Source organism: Micromys minutus, assembly GCF_963924665.1.
Source record: "Micromys minutus genome assembly, chromosome: 12".
Classification (NCBI taxonomy): Eukaryota; Metazoa; Chordata; class Mammalia; order Rodentia; family Muridae; genus Micromys; species Micromys minutus.
This window is the reverse complement of record NC_137981.1, coordinates 4553266-4575623: the sequence shown is the minus strand read 5'-3', so window position 1 is coordinate 4575623 and position 22358 is coordinate 4553266. Positions and strand designations below refer to the sequence as shown.

Sequence of the window (22358 nt, the reverse complement as noted above, 5' to 3'; positions counted from 1 at the left end):
GATGGCTATGGTGAACACTATGTAGCAGTCATGGAAGTTTAGATACGTCTGTGTTATGTGAGCTGCCATGTAGGTGCTGGGACTTAAACCTGGGTCTAGGAAGGCAGCCAGTGCTCCTAACTGCTGAGACATTCTCTAGCCCACTTCTGTGATGTGTTGACTAAGATCCATGCTGGTCTTTATGCAGAAACAGGGTTCTGATTTTAGTCTTTTGAAGAACTACACTAATTTCCATGCTGGCTATAAAAACAATATTCCTACCACTGTCGTATTAGGGTTCCTTCCCATACGCCACCCCATTCTCAGCTTCTTGGTTTGCTGCTTCAATAGTTATCATTCTGCTAGAGTGAGGTTCTACCACTCTAAAAAAAAAAATCAATGTGGTTTTGATTTGGGTGTTTTCGGTGGCTAAGAACGTTGAGGTTTTATTTCTTCCCCTCGTGTATATATTGATCTTCTATTACCCCATAGCACCTCTTCTTTCCTATTATAGTTCCAATGGTGCACGCTTAGTCCACTCTGAAGCTTTTGTACCAGCGTATATGTTCTATTCGGGCAAGTGTGTCTGTAAGGTATAGGAGGTATTTGATACATATTTACTGGTTCAAAACCTGAGTGCAAAGTTTGAGATTTATCCTAAAAGCAAAGGGAGAACCCTGAAGGATTCTCAGGGGCTTCCTGGAAAACTTCTGGTGCACATCTAGTGAAATTTCCCTTCTCTGCTCATTGCTTCTCTTGTATCCACCCTTACTACCCACTGGAGTTTGTCTCCTAGTGATGGATTACCACACTGTCCACCACTGCATCCATCTTGCTCTCCTCTAAGCCACAGGGCTTATTATCCCCACCACCCATTTATCAGCAAACAAGAGGCACCCTTGGGCCATTTCCGGGACTATATTAAACTGTTTAGGTACTCTGCGTAGTGATTTAATTGTTCGGCCAATTACTCTGTTTCTCAGATGAACTAGGAGAGTTAAACGTAATGTACTGCCTCTAAACTTCATTGTGTAGCTTATACATGGTAGATAAGTCAGCCATGTTTCTTAAGGATGTAATAGTCCATCTTTCCCTGGGTTACCAGGTTATCATAATAATATCATAAAATAGACAAAATCAATAAAGGATTGGATACAGGAAAGAATGGGAGAAGACTGAGTTTTGATTTAAGTTGCATGAAAAGCCCCATCTCAGAACCAAAAGAAATACACACCAAAAATGCCAGGAAACACCGTGGTTGATGAAAGAAGTCAGCCTGGAGCACATACTTGTGCCTCTTTGACCTCCATGTTGACCCTGGAGCAGCCCTGGGGTTACCCTGTCCCTGAGACCTCGAACTAGCCTGGCCTCCAACCCAGTAAGTAGAAGCCATGGAGAAATGCTGTTTACTGCTTCATAAAATCCTCTGTAGGATTTTACTGTTTTAGATACTCTGTATTTACATTTGAAATGTTATCCCTTTACTCAGCCCCCTCCATTTGCCTTCACAAAGGTGCACTCCCTTCTGATCCCCCTCTCCTCCCCATCACCTTGTCATTCGCCTACATTGGGAAAATGTGCCCTCTCTGGAACAAAAGCCTCTTCTCACATTGATGCCAGACACTGCTGTCTTCAGGTACATATGCAACTGGGTCAATGGGTCTCTCAAAGTGCTCACAAAGGTTGGTGTTTTACTCCATGGGAGTTTTGAAGAGTTTGGTTGGTTGATACTGTTGTTATCTTCCCATGAGGCTGCAACCCCTTTCAGCTCCTTAGCTCCTTGCTTTAGCAACCGCTTTGGGATACTGTTTTAGTGGTAAATGGACATTTAAGTAAAACACATTTTTCTTATGAAGTGAGTCCAATTTTACTCCATTTTAATAAAATCTAAGCTTCATAACAATATACAGACCACGCATTATGATAATCCATAATATGACACTGAGAAATGTTAATTAGCATGTAAAAGAACAGTCAGGCCTACAACACAATGTTGTTGCAGGGAGTCAAGAAGACGATGTGTGTAGTGCTGGATTCTGTCTATAGGACAGGGCTTTTGTTGACATGATGCACACATGTAGAATCACATTTCAGACACACTGTAATATGATTCACTGCTGTAGACCTATTAAGCCAAGGCCCTTAGACAGGACCTTTGAATGACAATGTGATTCTCCGTGGAAAATAGTGCTGTCAAGCCTAACTTTCAAACTGTCCTGCAATCCCGTTGCCACAGCAGAGCGAAGATAATCAGTCAGACCCCACTCACCTCGCTTTTCTCGGATTTTTTTCTCATTCCCTCACTCCCAGATAGGGCTTGAGGAGATGCCTTCCACACCCTCAACATTATTAGCATTGGACTTGACACAAGCAGAAGGAGGCAGAAGAGGTCTGCCCAACAGCTCTGAATTCTCACGGTAGACACATTGAGTTATTAATGATGCAAAAATTAATAAAAATATACAAATGATCATAATGGGTAATAAGATTATCATCCTCTGCTTAAAGTGCTGGCAGTACTGACCACAGCTGTGTGAGCTTTCTTGGGCAATTGCTGGGAAGACTAAACTTGATCTTAATGCTCATAATGAACTGACTGCCAGGAGTTGAAGCTATGGTACTCAGCTTGGAGAGAGCTAGAACAGTTTTAGGCAACAAAGAAAAATGTTTAAGGCACATGAGTTTCCTCAGGGGAGAGGAAGCTGGGGTGTAAGGGGAAAGTGGCTCCGAGTGGCGTATAAGAAAAGAGGTGAAGCCATAGGCTGGTGCACAGAATCTCATAGAGTTTCTGCTTTAGCCTGGAATTCTTGCAAGGAGGGGATAAAATGCTAGTGGGCAGGATCTTAATTCCCAACAATAACTTTTTTACTTACCATGTCCTGCTCCCTCTCCGTTCCCTCCCTCTCTCCTCCCTTCCTCCTCCTCTGATCTGTTGGTCACAATATTGTGAGACAGAAAATGATATGTAGCCAAAATATTCTTCTCAGTCTGACTGTTTTCTAGGCATGGCACCCTCTGGAATTGTTTGGCATGCTTCATGAATCAAGCACAACCTTGGTTGATCTTTGACCAACTGAGACATGTGGGTTCTGTCACTTTTTCCAATATTAAAATGGCTTCACTGGCTTGTGTCCTGTGTCCATTTGCATGGAGTATCTTCTTCCTCCCTTTTACCCTAAGGTGGGGTCTGGACTTAATGATGTCATGTAATTTTGGAATGCAGCAGAAAGATGGATCCTGTTTTCCCGTCCAATCTCTTAGTCTGTGTCTTTACTGAGAATCAAGACCATGGATATTAAGAGTTTGCATGAGTAATGCTTGTTGACTTTTTTTCTTGTGTTGACTGCCATAATCCCCTCCATCAGAGGCAACTTGGAAGACTCGTGAAATGAGGCAGGATGTTCTGAGATCAGCCAAAGTCCTGAAAGTCCAGTTCTGTACCACCTGAGAGCTTCGTCTCTATAGATCTACCTCTACTTGGGCCTCTACTTGGACCAAACCAGATATAAATTGGGGTCACATATGTGATGCTGATCTTAGCTTTATGTTTATTGCTTTCATGTAGGAGGTTTGGGCATGAATACCTTTGTGGTGATTAGGTTCCTTTGTAAGCTCTGAACCCTGAGATTTGAGAGACCCTGGTTGTTTACCTCAACCCTCATGCTGTCGATTCACTTGGTCATTAGGAAACATCCACAGTACTTGAGGCAACCTTATCTGGGTAGCCAGGGTGCAGGATGGTCAACTCTACCACATTACAAAACAGAGAAGTCATTTTGAATCCAACATTGTCGATGTGGATGTTCCTCGAGTGTATGCCAGAGATTCATATCACAGTGAAGGGACCTTATAATGTGTCTGGATTCTGTGAGATGTGTTTTTCTTATGTAGGCAACCCAGACCAATCTACAGAGCATAGAATGGAAACAGGATGTCTTAATTAGGATTGCTGTGATGAAACACCATGACCATAGCACCTTGAGGATAAAAGGTTTTGTTCCGCTTATGCTTCCGTATCACAACCATTCATCAAAGGGAGTCAGGACAGGTACTCAAGCACAGAAGAATCCTGGAGGCAGGAAAGGATGCAAAGGCCATGACAGGTCCTTTTTACTGGTTTGCTCAGCTCACTTTTTGTAGAAGCCAGGACCATCAGACCAAGTATGGTTCCACCCACAATGGGCTGGGTTCTCTCCTCCACTAATCACTAATTAAGAAAATGCCAGATCTATAGTGATATTTTCTCAACTGAGGTTCCTCCTTTCCGATAACTCAGTTTGTGTGTCAAGTTGACATAAGATCAGTCAGCACGTAGGATGATATGATTAAGTATCAGATAAAGGGCTGTATCAATGAGTTATTTCTATGTAACAAACCACTACAATGACATAATCATTATCCTCGTTTGCTTATTTTTCAATTCATTGAAGTCAATTGATCCAAGATAGGTTTGGCTGGATTGCTCTACTTCAGGTTGTGAAGCTGGCTGACTTTGGCTCTTTGATTTCTGTTGAGACCAAATCTTCACTAAATTATCTATTCTGAACCCAGTCTGTGGGGCCAGCAGCTATCTGGAAGAAGCTATGTTGATGGTGGCAATGGACACAGGGAAACAAGTCCAGCTTTCAAGTGCATTAAATGACCATGTTTGCATCACATCTTCTGAGTCTCTGTTGGCCCAAGAAAGCCAACATGGATAATGGCGAGGGCATAGTGCATGGATGAGGCTGGGTAGCCAGAAAGAGAACAAGGTAGCAGCCAGATGGACAAAGCTGACATTTAGGGATCAGGAAAGAAGTGTGTCTTTTAGCAAAGCCAGGAAAGAGTGAGTTTTTCTGAACAGTAATCTTAATCTATCCAGATTTATTTCAGAAAACCCATCAAAGATGGGTAAGAGGGTTGGTGGTAAGCAGGTGCGTTCAGGTGCTCAGAGTAGACATCTTTAAAAAGGGGGAGATGGTTCTAAGACTCAAAGACTCACACTCTTGCATTCACTGATAAAGATTTGGGTAACTTCAAACCCCAAATTTATTTTGTTTGAGGGAAACAGAAGCTCAGATGGTTTGGGGAGACTTGTAAGGTCAGCTCATACATTGCTGTTCCGTGTCTCTAGCCAGCTTCCTCTTGCACTTGCTCATGACACATCTTTGAGATGCCACCAACTGATTTTTGCCACAGTCTTTGTTATGGATGCTTTGTTCAGAATAAATCTGGAAAGCATTTTCTCATCTAATCCTAACAAGAGAAAGTCGAGGTGGTCCATAAACACCCTTGTTTTACAGATGTTACGGCTTAAGTATGAAATCCCCCTCCCCCACCAGCTTGTGTGATCAATGCTTGTTTCCAGCTGGTGCCACTGTTTTGACAGTTCTAGAAACCTTGGAAAACAGAGTGTAGCTGGAGAAAGTAGGTCTCTGGGCTTGCTTTCTAGGGGTCTCTCTTTATCCATCTCTCTCTCTCTTTCCTCTCTTCCTTTCCTTCCTCTCCCTCCCCATCTCTTTCTCCTCTCTCTCTCTCTCTCTGTTCTTTCTCTTCCCCCAGGAAGAGAAAAACCCCCTTTGCTATACTTTTCGCCACCATGATGTCCTGTTTAAGTGCATAAGACAAAACAGCCACAGACTGAGCCCTCTGATACCTCAAGCCAAAATGATTGGATTCAGTGAATAATTGATCAAAGTGAAGCAACGTTATTCAAACGACGGAGAAGAAAAGTGGGCAATACAAGAGAACGAGACAGCTAAGTACAAACGCAGGTCACCAGACTCCATATCCTGCCCTTTTGGTCCTGTAATCCATGCATAATGGTAACCACCTTTAATTGTGAACTTGTTCATATGCCTATGCATAAGGTCTTACATATGTGCTAAGTGTTTCTCTCATTTAGCTGTGGGGCCCGCAGGTAGGGAAGCCAAGGTAGATGACCTTAGACATGAAACTGAGAGCCTGGGTTAATAATTTGTCTGCTTTATGATAGATAAGACCTTCTGGCTGTGCACCTCATGTGTAAACAAGGGCTGAGGCTGAAGAAATTCCTGGGGCTCTGCTCCTCCTTTTCACTTTTCCTGCCTTGCTTGGTAGAGCAGATTGACAGAGGTGCATTTGTAATTCCCAGGAAGTCATGCTCTCTGGAAGCTGGCTAATGTGCTACTGACTGAACTTTGTGTTGCCTTAGGACTCCGGGATGCTACAGAGATGCCAAAGGCAGATTCCAGTCAAAGCAGCGGCAGCTATAAAGTCTCCGGGGTTGTTTCTAGGAATTTGAGACAATAGCCATGATCTCAGGTTGCAAAAGCCATCCTAGGAAAACAACCAGTGTTAGGAATGCATAAGGAGGTGGCTGTCTCTTCTGTCTCCCTGGCCTCTGCTGCTTGCAGAACGTAGTGAGGTCGTGAGGTCTCTTGTATTTACAGTGTTCTGCAGATTATCTCCTCCAGCCTCGGTCACATGGGCATTGATTCAATGAGTCCTCTGCACTGGGCTCGGAAATAAGCACACCACAGTGAGAAGGGTGGACTCACTCTCTGCCTTTAGGAAGCTTATTGATTTTCTTACTCCATCACCTATGACAAAGGATGCCAACTGGTAGCTGACTATTGTTATATTTTGCTCTTACCTTCATCCTACCCATATATTCACTGGGGGATTTACCACCAGTGACTGAGGTCCCACTCCTGATGCCAGTGGGGATGCCACCATGAGAGGCACTGCACTCACTCCTGGGAATTCCGAGATGAAGGATCAGCCAGAGTCCTTGCCCTTGCCACTCTTCAGTGGAGCCCAAAGAGACTAGGAAAAATGGGGCCAGAATTAGGCCCTGCTGGTAAGCAGAGTCCTGTTGAGGCTTCTGCTGCCCTGTCCCCACCCAGCACTCCCAGCCTCCCCTTCCCTGCTTTCCTCTTCCTAGCAATGAGCAGACTTGTGCTGTACACAAGAAGTCTGGGGGAGGGAGTTGAATTGACACGATCTGATTGGCTAAGCCGGGGGAAAGTCTTAGAATAACAGAGGTGAATGAACCAAGTTCACACTGATACTTGGATACAGTGGGTGGGTCTCAGATCCTGAGAAAGGAGACCCTGCAAGGAAAATGCCAAAGAGGCAAGCAACAGCTTTCATTTTTGCATCTCCCAACAGCCTGGTTTCCACAGAACTCTCCTCTTCTCCATGTAGATTAGGATTAGCTTCCCTAGTACACCAAAGGACCCAAATCTCAGTAAGTCCACACAGGACAGTGATGGCTTGATTTGCTTGGAGTAAGTTATCACACAATAGGCAGGCCAAAAGACCGCAATGCAGCTGCCTCTAGGCAGTTACTAACTCTCCCTCTTAGCAACAGGATCAGGGTACTTTTATTCCTCAAAATGATACTTCTCTCCTGTTAAAGCCCAGCTAATTTTACGAGCTACACTGATTTAACACCCAGCCCACGTGAGTCATATACTCAAATAAGTAAAATCCAATCTCTGTGGCATGAATTATGGCCTTATGCTGAGCATCACCATGGCAACTAATGACATTGCCCCACCCCCACCCGAGCCCCCACACCAAACTGCACAGAATCCAGTTCCCCAAGGGTCTTTAAATGCCTGACGTGGGTATGTTCTTGGCTTCCATGTGCATTCATAAATATTACTGTTGTCAAAGGTTTGTGGCAAATGTTTGCTGTCATTTGGGGAGGTATATTCCCTTTGTGGCAAATGTGGGGATTTTTGTTATTGTTCATGGGGGGAAAATTCTAATGAAAATTACTGTGTGTATTTGATTAGCAACATTTGTTGATAACATATGGTCCAAAGAGGCTTCTGCAAATAAGAGGCTTTAAATAGTAAACAGAGATGTGGCTGAGACGGAGCAGATGCTCTTGGCAAACACATAGTAAGAGGTTGCTTCACTAGGAGCCCTCCCCACCCCGCACTGCCTTTCTTCCTAGATCAAAGTGTCCATTTTCAAAGCAGTGGCACCGCACAGGACATTTGCAGAAGTAATGTGCTGTGACTTTGGGGTCACTCCTGCCCCCTGAAATATGAGTTGTCTGCTACTCAGGCTTCTTGCTAGATATTAGTAATAATGTAGTATGGTCACGTGAGTCCACAGGATCAAGTCGGTCCGAAGCCGCGTTTGGGTACCATGTGTCTGAAATGTGCCGTGTGTGCATGTGGAGGCCAGAGAAAGATGAAGTGTGTCCTGCTCCATTACTTTCTGCCTTGTTCCCATGAGTCAGGGTCTCTTACTGAACTGGCTGGATGTTTTCTGCTAGGCTGGCTAGCCAGCAAGTTCCAGCTATTTCCCATCTCCACCCCCTTCTCGAATTTCTGGAACTTATTACCGGTACATGTGCTTGGGGGGGGAGGGGGGCGTGCTCAGCTTTTTACCTGGATCCAAATCCGGGTCCTCACACTTACCCAGCTGACACTGAGTCCCACAGCCTGATCTTCCAGTGCGTTCTGAGTGCTCAGAAGGGCTCCGTGAAGAATACAGGATGGTAGATTTGCTCAGCGTGGACTGAGCTGTCCTGCCAAGTGTTCATTTAGAGTTCATCTTGTGGGTGAACATAGTTCCACTGGTGGGAAGGCAATTCCACCCTTTATAACAGGGCTTGTCCAAGAGGACATATTTCAGGCTCGTGGGCCATGTGACCTGAGTCATAGCTACGTAACTGTGGAACAACAGGAGCCTTGGCACCATGTAGTGAATAAGCACAGGCGCATGCTAAGGCACAGGCGCATGCTAAGGCACAGGCGCATGCTAAGGCACAGGCACATGCTAAGGCACAGGCGCATGCTAAGGCACAGGCGCATGCTAAGGCACAGGCGCATGCTAAGGCAACTGTTGTGCGTCAATGGAGTTCTCATGTATCACAAAATAGTATTCCTAATTCAGTGTATTCAACCATTTACAAATGTAAAAGCTTGGCAAGTGTGAGGACCTTCCACCTTTTAGCTCTTCTAGCTTCTACTTTCCTCTCTCTCTCTCTCTCTCTCTCTCTCTCTCTCTCTCTCTCTTCCCCCTCACCAACAGACACACACTCACACGTATTTTGAGAGAAGTATAGTATTCATCTGTCTGACCTTGAGGTATTTTACTTTACATGATAATCTCCATTCTATCCATTTTTCTCCAAGTGACATAATTTCATTTATTTATGACTGACCTAGAATTCCGCTATGTGATTTTGCTAAAGGAATGTAGGCTGGCTCCACATCTTGGCTACTCTGAACAGTACAGAAATAAACATGGATGTGTAAAACATCTCTACATTGAGGACTTGATGTCCTTCAGCTACGCCACACTGGGTCATGTGATGTTTGTTTGGAGGATGCCCAACACTGGTTTTTCTAGGGTCTATACTAACTTACATTCTAAGTGACACTGTACAGGAGTCCTACATCCCCCAGTTCTCACTGGCTGCTGCTCTTTGCTGGTGTTGATACCCTTCTGTCTATAGTAAAATAGAATCTCAATGGAATCTGCATTTGAGCTCTCCCCAAGATGAGTGTGGCACCCAGGGGGAAGTAGCCTACTGGCGCTAGACCTAGCAGCACCTGATTCGGTGTTGATTTACCTGTGGTGGACACTTAGAAATCACTTCCCAAATAAGGGTTAATTAGTCACCGACCCTAAGCTGTGAAACTTGGGAATTACTCAACTTGGTTGTCCTCCAAGTTAGACTCTTGTGCCTCCTTGCAGAAGGATTTAAGAAGGTGACCCAGCACACATGTCTTCATAGTTGGAGGTACAGCTACAGGTGATGAGTTTTCTATAGTCTTCATTATGTTCTGGTGGCACTTTCTAACCTTATTGTCACTGATATCCACGTTCCTTCCAGCCTTTAGCTTTGTAAGCCAACCACTGTTGGACCTACAAGCTTCGAAGCCTGGCTCCCCAGAGACCTGTCATATGCTGTGTTCTGCATGTTGCCTGACATCACATGCACTTAGAGTCACTGTGCTCCAAAACATGGCCGTCTCCTGCATGAGATGAAGACCCAGGCAAAAAAGGCTACTGCAGGTTCCCTCCTGCCTCATCTCTACAGCCCCTAAACCTACAGTGTGATAGTTCCCAGCCTGCTGCCCCTCCCTTTCTAGTTAATAATCAAGGATTTATTTGTAGTAGCTGACTTACTACTTTTCTTGGTGCAGGAAGTACAGTGCACTGAAAATGTCACTTGCCCCCTAACACCTGAGTGTGTGGAGAGGAAGACAGTTACACAGAGGTAAATGACAGACCATGGGGCATTACTGCATCAGTAGTACCTGAGAGATAAAGGCCTCTGGGTTCAATACCGGGGATTTGAGATCTAAACCTCAAGAGTTTAAATCCCCTATTGGAAGTGTCCTGGGATCCTGGTCCAGTTATACAACCTCCTCAAGTGTGACTTTCTCCATTGCAGTTACAATTGCAATGTAACTGGGGTGAGCTGTCAGAATGAGAGCTGATCCATTCACAGGACTAAGCCAAGGGTCTTGGCAAACATAAGCCCTCTGTGATTGGTGGCTTTGTTTATTGTTTTTGCATTCTAACTGAACAGGTGACTATGGTGTCACTGGTGATAAAATCTCAGAGAAAGGACACCTTACCCATTGGGTTTTTATCTCCCTTGTGTGCAGATGGCTGTCAATCAGTTAACCTTCTCAACCTTGGCTTGATAAATATTATCAGCCTTAGGTCTTTCCAAATAAGAACACAGTAGTGTTCCCATTCTGCGAAGCTTTGAAAAGGAGGTTTTCATCTTAGCAGCCACTATCAATCGCACAGCAAGAGAAAGGGGCAGAGAAAACACAACGAGGAGAAATAGATTCACTTATTGATGTGTGGTCCACCAAAACACAAAAGTTCATGACGCATCCCCACCAGATAATTTGTATATGTGTCAAATGTAGCACTGTAGAAAAGCACATTAAACATGGGCAATAAATCCAAAGTTACAGCTCAGTGAAGGTGAATCACTTTAGCCAGTGGAGGCTCCTGCCGGCTCTCTCCTATCAAGAAGGATTAATTCTCAGACCCTTCCTACACCTCTGTGCTCTGGGGGTGAAGTGTGAAAATGTCTACTCTTTGTCTTTCCAGCACAGGCAAGAACTCCTTTATTATAAAGCTCCTTTATCATAATTGGTGCTCAGATGGCTCCATGCTAGGTATGATATCTGTATAGAAGCCTTAATGGGTTATATCTGCATATTATCTTTTCCTAAAAGCCTATTAGCTATTCTGCAAAATGTCTACATTTATGAACCCATAGTTTCAAAAAAGGAAACTGAGTCACTTCAAGGTGACTCCAGAATCCCAGGAGTCTCAAAACAGAGCTTCCCCAGAGTTGCAGGAGAAATTGATTACAGTGCCTAAGAGTGTACTGATGGAATGAGGAGGAAGGGACACCACCATAAGTAGACTGCCATTTACTTTACATGGAATGCATGCATTACAGAATCCATGTATCTATGGGTTCTTAAGTGTAGACATCTCACAGAATAGCTAGCAGGTTTTTTAAAAGATGTAAATATAACTCATAATGCTTCTAAAATAGGTACCACGCCTAGCATGGAACCGTCTGGGTTCCAGCTATGATAAAGGAGCCAGCTCCTGCCCAAGCTGGAAAAAGACAGAGTAGACATTCTCATAATGTTCTGTCATCCACGGGAGAGAGGTGTAGTCTGAGAATTAAGCATCCTTGATAGAAAGGAGCCTGCAGTAGCCTTCACTGAACCCAGTCCTTCAGGCAGCACAGAAGTTCCCTGTCAACAACCTTGCATAGCCTACACCACTGCACAGTCATTCACCATCCCAGGGAGACTCGCTCGGTGCTGGCTTCAGTGGCCTGGAGCAGGGCGTCCTCAGAGGCCTTTGCTCAGGAAGGGTCCACTTTGCTTTAGTCTTCTGTGGCCATCTTGCAGTAGTTTATGGTGACTTTGTCTGAAAATGACTTTGTTCATTCGCTTGGGAAATGAAATTCTTCAAGGAAGTACTGAAGAAAAGAAAAATCCCTGATGTTTTCACACCATTTTAAATATGTTTAGGGGTGTGTGTGTGTGTGTGTGTGTGTGTGTGTGTGTGTGTGTGTGTTTATGTCTATCTCTCTGTATGAATGTGTGTCTGTGTGTGTCTGTATGTGTATGTGTCTATGTGTCTATGTGTGCATGTGTCTCTGGATCTCCCTCCTCTCTCTCTCTCTCTCTCTCTCTCTCTCTCTCTCTCTCTCTCTCTCTCTCTCTCTCTCTGTGTGTGTGTGTGTGTGTGTGTCTGTGTCTGTGTCTGTCTGTCTGTCTGTCTGTATGAATGTATGCCTGTATGTGTATGTGTGTATATGTGCCTAAGTGTGCTTGTGTCTCTGTCTGTGGATCCCCCTCCCCCCTCTCTCTCTTTCTGTGTGTGTGTGTGTGTGTGTGTGTGTGTGTGTGCACATCTGTGTGAGTGATTTCTCCCTGAAGATCATGTAGCTAGTCTTGATTAGAATAAAATCTCTTTTATTTTGCCTGCTTCACTGGCCTGGGTTACTATTTTTAAAGTCTGGGAGATAAATTAGGGTTCATCTGTGACCTGACTACTTGGTATAAGCCCAAACTCCCAGTAGGAAAGCAGTCGACTCTGACTCTAACATCTAGTTATTCAGCTTCTGGGTAGCTGAAGCACCACACTGCCCCCAGTCTGAGCCATCTTACAGACCAATGAGCAAGCCTTCCTTGGGGATCTTCAGGAGTCCAGGCAAACTGGGTTGCTTTCTACTAAACCTCCCAGGATATCCCTAAGGCCCAGGCTGCCCAGCTGCACAGGCTTGAAATCCATATCCTGGTAAGGCTAAAGCAGGAAACGCTTCTCAGGGCCAAAGACCACCCTGGCCCCAAGTGATGTCATTGCCAGACAGAGCAAATCAGTGGGGAATCGGTGACAAAATTAAAAGTAAAGAAACAATTTGGGCTCTAGCTCAGTGGTATAATATTTGCTCAGCATATGGGAGACTCTCGTTCAATCCCCAGTCCAGAAAAGAGCAGCAAGAACAGGAGGGACCTGAGGCAAGAGGAGGAGGGGTGGGCCTTAGGCAGGGCATTCTTGTATAATGAGTTCAGAGTCAGTCTCTGCTAAATAAGTCAGGAAATCTCTCCAGTGAAGCATCAGACAAGCTGGGCCTGGCAGCGTAGGCAGCATCCCCATCACATGACATTGAAGGGAACTTACTGGGATCTTGCAAAGGAACGAACTTTATCTTGAGTCTTCTTGTATGTGGAATGTCAGCTGAGGTGAAAGTTTTCTTAGTTATTTGGTGGAGTTGGAATAGCCATGATGCTCTTGCTTGATAAGTACGGTACACTATAGGTATGCACTACTGTAACCACATTTCCCTACTTTGGGAATGGAAAGAGAGTCAGGATTTACTGGAATCTCATTATGTCTCAAGCCTGAAGATATAATTATGATTATGGTGGGATGAACTTACTTTACATCGGAGAGACTTGATGTACTTGGATGTTAGCTCATCCCAGACCCTACACTTTATATGTGACTCAGCCAGGCTTTGAACAGGATTATTCTGGTTCACTTTATTACAGCATCTTTGCTGGGGCAGAGTCTCCCACCCCAGGTCTTTATGAATACTGGAACGACAGCAGGAAGCTCCTGGTTGGATGTGTATAGCTTTGCCATTTTGTTGAAACCTGTTTGTTTTGTTCCATCTCAGACCCACCTGTACCTTCTCCCTGATACTTCTGTGCCTGTCCTGACTGGATTCACATCCATCTATCTCCTAGACCCAGGTCCTTCCTTTTCATTATTCTGGTGATTTGCCCACTCCTCCTAGGCAACCTGTTCCTCTTAGTTTATTGCATGGAGTTTGCTTCGTGAAGTACAAAGCCTAGACTAACAGCCGTGTTTCTACAGTTTTATGAAAGAAGAAACAAAAGCAGACAGAAGACGCAGAGCAAAGCATGAAGTGCCCTAATGGTCAAACAAATGCTCATGCGGGCTAAAGAGATAGCTCATCATTTTAGAATGCTAATTGTTCTTGCAGAGGACCCAGGTTCACTTCCCAGCACTCAGGTGACAGCTCACAACCAACCTTAACTCAGTTCCAGAGGATCCAATCCCCTCTTCTGGCTTCTGTACACCCCAAGCACATCTGTTGTACACATGCTTACATGCAGGCAAAGCACTCACACACATGAAACAAAAATATAGAAATCATTTTAAAGAATGCTAATTAAACAATAATTGCCAAACAGGCCATAAAAGCAATGCCCTGTGCAAAGTTAGAATAATGCCCTTGGTTTATAATCAACTCCAGATTTAGGATGGTTGCTGTCTTTCCATGAACCGCCTAAAAAGTAGGATACAGGTTGGTATGAGATGGAACAGAATAAACAGGTTTCAACAAAATAGCAAAGCCACACATCCAACCAGGAGCTTCCAGTTGCGGAGTTTCCAGCTGTGGCTCCCAGCACCTTCATAAAGACCGGGGGTGGGAGACTCTGCCCCAGCAAAGATGCCACAATAAAGTATCACAGACCTTGAGTGTGTTTACTACTAAACATAAATGATAAGTGTGTTTCCTAATGAAGAAACATCTCCCATCTAGGTCTTTGTCCCTAGGAAATAATCAGAGGTAAATTCTTTAAGTACCCTCCATCCAACTTGCTTGCTATAATCGACTAATAGTTGCATAAGTTTCTATGTATTTATACAATGTAACACTGTAGCCATTAAAATCAGATTGTAACAAATGCCTGGCAGGATGGGAAATTGGTTACATAATGCAAAAACAATCTGTAGATGAAAGCTGTTGTCTGTAAGTACTATACCCTGGCCCTGCAAAAGAACATATATTTGATATTATTTGTTCAAAAATATTTATTCCATGCCTCCTCTGTATGAAGCACCATGCTAAGTTGTAAGGGCTGAGAGATAAATGAGCAGCAGACAAGTCTCAAGCAAGCAGGGCTGAGTTAGTTAACTTCATCTGGGGCTTGGAATGCCCCAGCTTAGACTGAGATCAGAAGGCATGCTCTCCCACCTGAAAAGGTTCGAAGAAAGAAACATTGCCACCAGAGAAAACCAGGCAGGTAACAGGCAGGCCAGAGGTGGCAAAGGCAGAAGGCCCATGAAGGGAGCTGGTGAGAAGGACATCCCAGGGAAGGGTCAGGGTTGTGCCTTGGAACAATGCTTGGAGTGACTTCTAAGGGTAGGGGAGGCTCAGTACATGTGGTGGCAGTCCACAAGGTACTCTATTTGCAGCTACATAATGGATGGAGGCAGGGAGGAGGGTGGTCTCTGAGAATGATGACAGGTGAGTAAAGAAACCACAGCTGAGAGGCCACGCCCCGGTGCAAGCCACACCCTTCGCTCCACCACCTGGGTAAACCAGATTATCTTCTTGAGCTGAGACTTGGCTACGAGCCCTGAACAGGGAAGAGCACCCAGTATGTCTGGCCTTCCATCTTGCAGACCTTCTTGGTGCCAGAGCTCCACTCAGTCCTGTTTTCCACATTTTCTGGAGAGTAGCTCCAACCTGTGTCCCATGACTGCTGAAGTCTCTCTGTAAAGCCAGGAGCTAGCCCAGTCTCAGGGTCCAAAATTCCATTGTCCGTGAGTGGGCATTCCAGGGCGGAGATGAAAGGCTGGCGAATGCTTGGGGGCTGTTTGCTGAGAAGGGAGCCGCACTGGGAAACTGATTTCCTCCAGTGCTGACTGCAAGGCACTCTGGGAAGCCTCGTTTTCATCTCACAAGTTAATCAACACTTTCTGTTGCTCTGGCAGCTTTGGGGGCACTGGGAGTGGGTGTGACAGTCTGTGATGCGATGCGTTGGGTTAACCCTATGTTTGCTCTTCCTGGGGAAGCCAGGGAAGGGCTACCCGTTCCTGAGAGGCGACTGTCTACACTGACTCTGACCTTCTCTCCACAGCTGGGGCACTCAAGGCGACTTCTCCACAACCCACGCGCTGCCCGCGGTTAAAGTGAAGTTATTCACAGAGAGCACTGGTGTCCTGGCCTTGGAAGACAAGGAACTCGGGCGGGTGAGTGCTCCCTACGGCAAGGGCCACCAGACAGATGGGGTATCTGTGTTGATCTTCCTGCCCCAAAGTCATGAAGAAACAGTGCTGCAAGTACAAGGGGCCCACATTTGGGGTTACATGCTTACATGCTGGATTATACTCTATTAGCTGTGAGACCTTGAGCCAGTCTCTCAACCTGTCTGAACCACAGGGTCTGCTCCAAAATCTCTGGGCACAAGTGTGATTCAGAAGACAGACTGGGGAGACTCCTCAGCCACACACTGGGGCTTTATTTATAGCAAAGATGTGGAACGCCACTGACTAGCTTAATGTGAAATCCATTGGAATTAAACTACCTAACTTCCTGGCAACAGTAAAATCAACATAATAAGATAAAAGAGGAACAAGAAGAAATGAATCCATGTTTTAATGTGGACATTCAGAATATAAATCATTGAAGTATTCTGATTACCTCAATGTGAAGAACATTATGTAAATGGCGGGTTCAAGACCTGCTGCTGGAGGCAGACCCACAAGCCTGGGTATTAGTGAACCAACTGACTGATTCATTAAAGAACTCAAGTAAAGTCCTCTTTACTGCCCTGGAAACAGGTTCACAATGCTATGCTCTAAGATGTCACACAGAGTTAGGTGTAGACAGAGTTGACTGTAAACAGGTTGTTTGTTTTGTTCTCATACATACATGTGTATATATATATATATATATATATATATATATATATATATATATATGCCGATATCACAGAAGATAATAGAAGCAGGCGGGCTATAGGGTGTTCCCGTTCAGCCCTGAACGTACCCACCCCATCCATGCTGTTACTGAGGCACTGTGAGCACAGTAACCCCAATTACCAGTCCCTGGGATGCTGACCCAGGGATGTTATTAGGCTCAGCCCTCCAGGGACTTCATAAGCGTCCCCAAGGCAGTACTTGGAAGAAGATGGGGACAACATAACCTGTCAGAAGAGGAATGTGGACATCTTAGCAGTCATCTGCACACTGCATTGGCCCTGCCGGGAAGGAAGTAGAGCGGGCTCTGATGGAGGCTTAGAATCGCTGCTCTCCACGCAGATGCTTGCATCTGGGTGCCAAACACTCCCTTTTTCTTCCTGCTTCAGGAACTCTCTACTCCTTCGGGCAGGTCAGCCTGGCCCTCTGCTGACTGTCCATGTCCTGTGGGGCTCGTGCCCTCTGTAGACAGTAGCTCTGAAGGCAGCAGCATCTTTTTCAAGTTCAGCCATTCAGTAGACCATATACACCCCTCTAATGAGTCCATTCTACCATGCTGGGCAGAGCCTTCCTCCAAGGGCCTGGGCTTAGCTTCATTCCTTCAGCCATGTTTCATTTATTCACCTGTTTTACGTTTCATGTACATCAAATTTTAAAAAAATAAATGAATTGGTTTTTTTTTTTTTACTATACTCTTAAAAGAATAAAGAATTCCTTGAGGGTAGGAAGAGGCTGTCACCACCCAGGCCTGCCTTTACTCCCAGCTCCAGCCTTCAGCATGTCTGTGTGGGAGGGATTTGCACATTTTCCTACAGTTTTAACCAAAGGAACCCTATCTAAATGTACAAAAGACTCAGATCATGGTATATAAGATTATATATGAGTATGTTCCCTCTCTTAATAGAACAGTCACAGTGGCAGGCCTGCTGGTTCTGATTGTTAGGGCTGCACTCAGGGTAAACAGGAGTAAAGTCAGGCATAAATCATTAACCTGAAACATTACAGGGCACGGGCATGAAAGCCAGAAGATGGGATGAGGGGTGGGAAGCACTCTGCCTGAGTCCTGGCAAGAAAGCACACAGCAGCGGTGGTCTCTCTGTGAAGTGGGGCTGCCTTTCTTCAGAAAAGCAAATAGATGGGTAGAGGGAGATAGCACAGGCCAGAGATCACCCTGGTAAAAAGTCGGGGCATGGTAGTCCCAGCAGGCTGTCCCTGCACCAACTCTGGGAGAAGAAGCCCTGGTGGCTGATGCGCAGCCTCCTGAAGGGGTGGGTTGTGGCTGCCAGTTCACATCCACACATCCAAACACAACATATGTTGCTTCAGCTAAGAACACAGAGTGCTCAGTCAGCAGCCTGGGCTGCCCAGGTGAGGTGACAAGTCACCCTGTGACTCTCACACATCCAGAAGGGCCCTCATCCTCCCAAGGTGCTGACACACAGGAAGAACTCTAGCCCATCTCGAGCATGGTGGGGGCTGCGGTGGAAATGGAAGAACCACTGGACCCCCATCTCTCCATTCACCTTGCAGAGGCCTCACTAGGGAGTGACTACAAGGGAACCAGGAGAAGGTTTTGTGGGGTGGCCATCTGCAGTTTGAATGGACACCATCTAGCAGGCAAGCAGGGACAGAAGGCCTGGTCATGGTGCTCTAACCAGCTTGCTCCTCCTGACCCTCTCTCACCAGACTGACTGGGAACACAGCTAGATGGATACCTCCCTCCCTTCCCTCTGTCTCCAAACAAGGGCAAAGATACCACTAGTTGCAAAAATCCACTTCAGAGACCAGTGAGATGGCAAAGACCTTGCCCCCAAGCCTGATAACTCAAGGTCAATCATCAGGACCCAAAGAGGGGGAGAGAGAACTGACTTCTGCACTTTTTCCTCTGACCTATATATACACACACATACCCTCACACACACACACTCACACACACACACACACACACACACACACATTATACATGCTACATGCAAATATACACAGTATACACACACTATACACACACACTATACGTACATACATACACACATTAACATGCTACCCACACATATACACACACTACACATACATACACTGTATATACACATATAAACACACTATCTACACACACTACACACACTCTATACAAACACATACTCACACACTATATACTCATACACATACACTACACATACATACATACATACATACTGCACATACATACACACACTATACATATTGTAGAACACACAGTCACATATTTATACATGCATATAAATAAATTATAAATAAACATCATTTTAAAAATGTTTCAGAGAATTCTCTAGCGCTGGAAAGATGGCTCGGAGACAGCACACTCAGAACTAGCTTGCAGATTCCATTAGCGAGCTGAATCCTGGCAAATAGCAAGGAAATGCTAGGACCATACCCTGGCCTAGTATCACTGTGCCTTCAGTTCAAAGCCAGGTAAACATCGCAGGCAGAGAACACGCTGTCAGTCAGGATGGCAGGCATGGGGTAATGAAGCCCTGCACCTCTCCCTAAAGATAGCTGAGCAACACCATTACTAATGCCACTGTCACGCAGCCACCTCTGGGGCTGCTACAGGGAGGCCCTGCAGATCCCGGGTGCTCCATCCCGTATGCACACGTCTTTTCATAGTCTTTACATCACCTGTAGGTTCCTCATACATCAAGTAACAAATACAACATAAAATTCCAGTGTGGTGTTATCGGGCCATTTGATGCAAACTACTTTCCAGCAGTGGAGTGTGATGGACCCTCGGTAGCATCTGAGTTTTGCCCCGCCCTCCAAACCCTAAAATTCAAGACAGCACACCACAGCAAAGTGTGTCTGACTTGCTGCCAAGAGGCATTTTTGCAGAGCGGAGGTTACTTGGAGCTTCTTCCACCGAAAGCACAGTGAGGAGCTGGAAGAGAAAAATCTCAGTCCACTTGTTACTGGCCCCTGATCCACGTGGGACATGACGTAGACTTCTCCACATTTATGCCTCTCATTTCCCGCTATTCTGTCTCCTCTCAACCCCGCCACAGGCTTTGAGGTGTGAAATTTGTAGAAGCTGGAAAGGGAAGGAGTAGCTAAGAGCTGTCTGTTACAAACATACATTTCTTTTCGAGTGGCTGACATGGCTAATGTGGGTGGACAATGTTCTCTCGCTTAGGTTACCCCTACTACTTCTGAATCTTAGAAGAACCAAGGTAGGGTATGGCATTACCATGACATCACCCTCCTTACTCCTACTGACTTAGCCAGAGGGTATTTTCCCATATGTGACTGTGTGATCTCAGCCACCCACAGTCCACAGAGTAGTCTCAGCAATGGAACATGGGCTAATGATTGCATGTCTCCACATCCCTGTTGAATTCAAAAAAGCATGACTGTGTATTGCTTCTGTCTTCTGACAAAAAAAAAAAATGTATGCTTTCTCCTTATAGGTTATCCTCCATCCCACCCCAAACAGCCCCAAACAATCTGAGTGGCACAAAATGACAGTCTCCAAAAACTGCCCCGATCAAGACCTCAAAATCAAACTTGCTGTCCGAATGGATAAGCCTCAAAACATGAAGCACTCTGGGTAAGTGTTTTTTCCAATCTGAGATACGTGCACATTCATTTCTAGAGACAGCAGTAGAACAGAAGAGGAGGACATACCTTGGGACAGATCACTTGCTTGGCATGTATAAGGCTCAGTTTTTGGATATCTAGAAGTGCAGAAATGAATTAAGCAAAACCCAAAGGGATTCGGAGAACTGTGGATGGAGCTGGGAGGTACCTACTTGCAGCGATTAAAGCGCATGGTGCTGACAGTTCCCATAGGCTGTCTACAGTCATTGCATCTCCATTTATACCGTCAAGAGGATAACTCCTTGCTCCCTCCAAGCAGACTCCTCCCAAACAGTTAGACTCTGAACACAGCATGCTGGGTTCTGTGCTTGGAGAGGTCTTCTGGGTTGTGTGTTTGTGTGTTCCTGCCAGAGACCTCCAGGAGTGGCTCCTCTCACCTGTGTGGACAGCCACCTTCCGGAGGTTTAAGCAAGTGCCTCAACGAGGTCAAAGGTGATGTGAGGTTGACGGCAGCAGTAACTCCCCAAAATGGAGGGTGTGCAGCCTTCATCCTGTGAAGGTTTGCAGGAACGGCAAAGTTGAGTGGCTTCTGACATAGCAAAACAAATAGAGAAATGTGGTTTCACTTTACAGAACAAAGCATTTTTTTAACGAAAAGGCTTGCTAATAACTACTTTTCTGTGGAGCCACTGCCTGCTAAATTATCTTTTAATATATGATCCTTTGCAGAAGAGCAGGCCAGTATAATTGTAAAGAGGGAAGAGTCTAGACAGCAGAAGGAACTGGACTCTGTCAGATGCTCTGTCGGCACCATTTGTCGACTGGCTGTCATTCTCCATGACCCTCGAGTGACTAGGAAACTTTCCTCCACCCCCTTGGAAACCCAGATTTCACACATAGCCTGAAGGTCTAGGAAGGTAGAAGCCTGGTGCCAAGTGATAGCCAGCAATAGGAGTCAGTGGAAAAGACGCCTGCTTGAAGTACAACACCCAGGACAGGAAGTGGACATTCTTGCAGAATAGCAGAGCCCAAGTCATGTGGTCAGTGGCTGGCTATGATGCCTTTCAGAGGCTGCTCACAAGCTGGACATCACTTCCTGAACACTACCCATGCCTTAGGCTTAGGCTTGTAGAAGTTACACATCATATTATTGAAACCAGGCTATTCCCAAAGGGAGAGGTGGGATTGGAGTGTGAGAAGCCTGTGAGGAAGGTTACCAGCTACTTAACACTTAATCCATACTCAGCCATCACTAGTCCAGCCAGGTTTTTCTTATTTTATTTGATATCTTATCATATGGCTATGGCACAAGTTCAAAGCCAACCTGGGCTGATTGCTCAAACCATGTCCAAAAAAAAAAAAAAGAAAAAGAAAAGAAGTTGTATTGAGAAAGTGGCCCTGTCAATAAAGTGCTTACTATGCAAGCATGACTTTGATAGCTTGCTTTGCTTTGCAAGCATGATCACATCTTAAAAGATAATTTGGCAGACTGTGGCTCCACAGAAACTATTACGTGCACAGCACCCGGCAATAATCTCAACACAGAGCAAGCAGAGGCAGGTGGTTTCCTGAAGCTTAATGGTCAGCTGGCCTAGTCAGTTGGGTGAGCTCCAAATTCAATGTGAAACACTGTCTCAAAAAAATAAGGCAGAAAGCAATTGAGGAAGATGCCTCTTACAAATACATACACACACACACACACACACACACACACACATACACACACACGATACTTTCACACACAAGTGTGTCAACACAAACATACTACAGGCATACACAAGGGCATGTTTCTGAGGTCAGACTTTCCTTCTTCCTATCACCCTCCTGGTACATTTCTTAGAAATACAAAGTATATTTTCTCCAATATCCCTTCTCCCTCCACGCTACAGAGTCTTGGTTTCTCAATAAGAGGAGTTGAGGATTATCAGGTTCCTGTAGTATTCGAGGAAATATCCTCCATCGTTAGCACAGCATTGAGTCAGAAACAGTAAGTAAATATCTATCACAGGAAGCAGGATGAAGGGAGGGAAAGAGAAATGGGGGCAGCTGGGCATAGGAAGTGAGCAGACAGAAGCACCATCCTCACA

The 22358-nt window shown here is 45.3% G+C and overlaps 1 protein-coding gene across 16 annotated transcripts in view; it reads left to right on the top strand.

The window, feature by feature from the left end:
- CADPS (calcium dependent secretion activator) overlaps window positions 1-22358 on the top strand; it is a 431306-nt gene that overhangs the window by 240877 nt on the left and 168071 nt on the right. For all 16 annotated transcript variants that reach the window (XM_080926838.1, XM_080926837.1, XM_080926846.1 and 13 more), the window contains exons 7-8: window positions 15864-15975; window positions 20142-20281. In XM_080926838.1, coding sequence (XP_080782964.1) covers window positions 15864-15975; window positions 20142-20281 — 252 coding nt within the window. The remainder of the gene's footprint in view (window positions 1-15863; window positions 15976-20141; window positions 20282-22358) is intronic.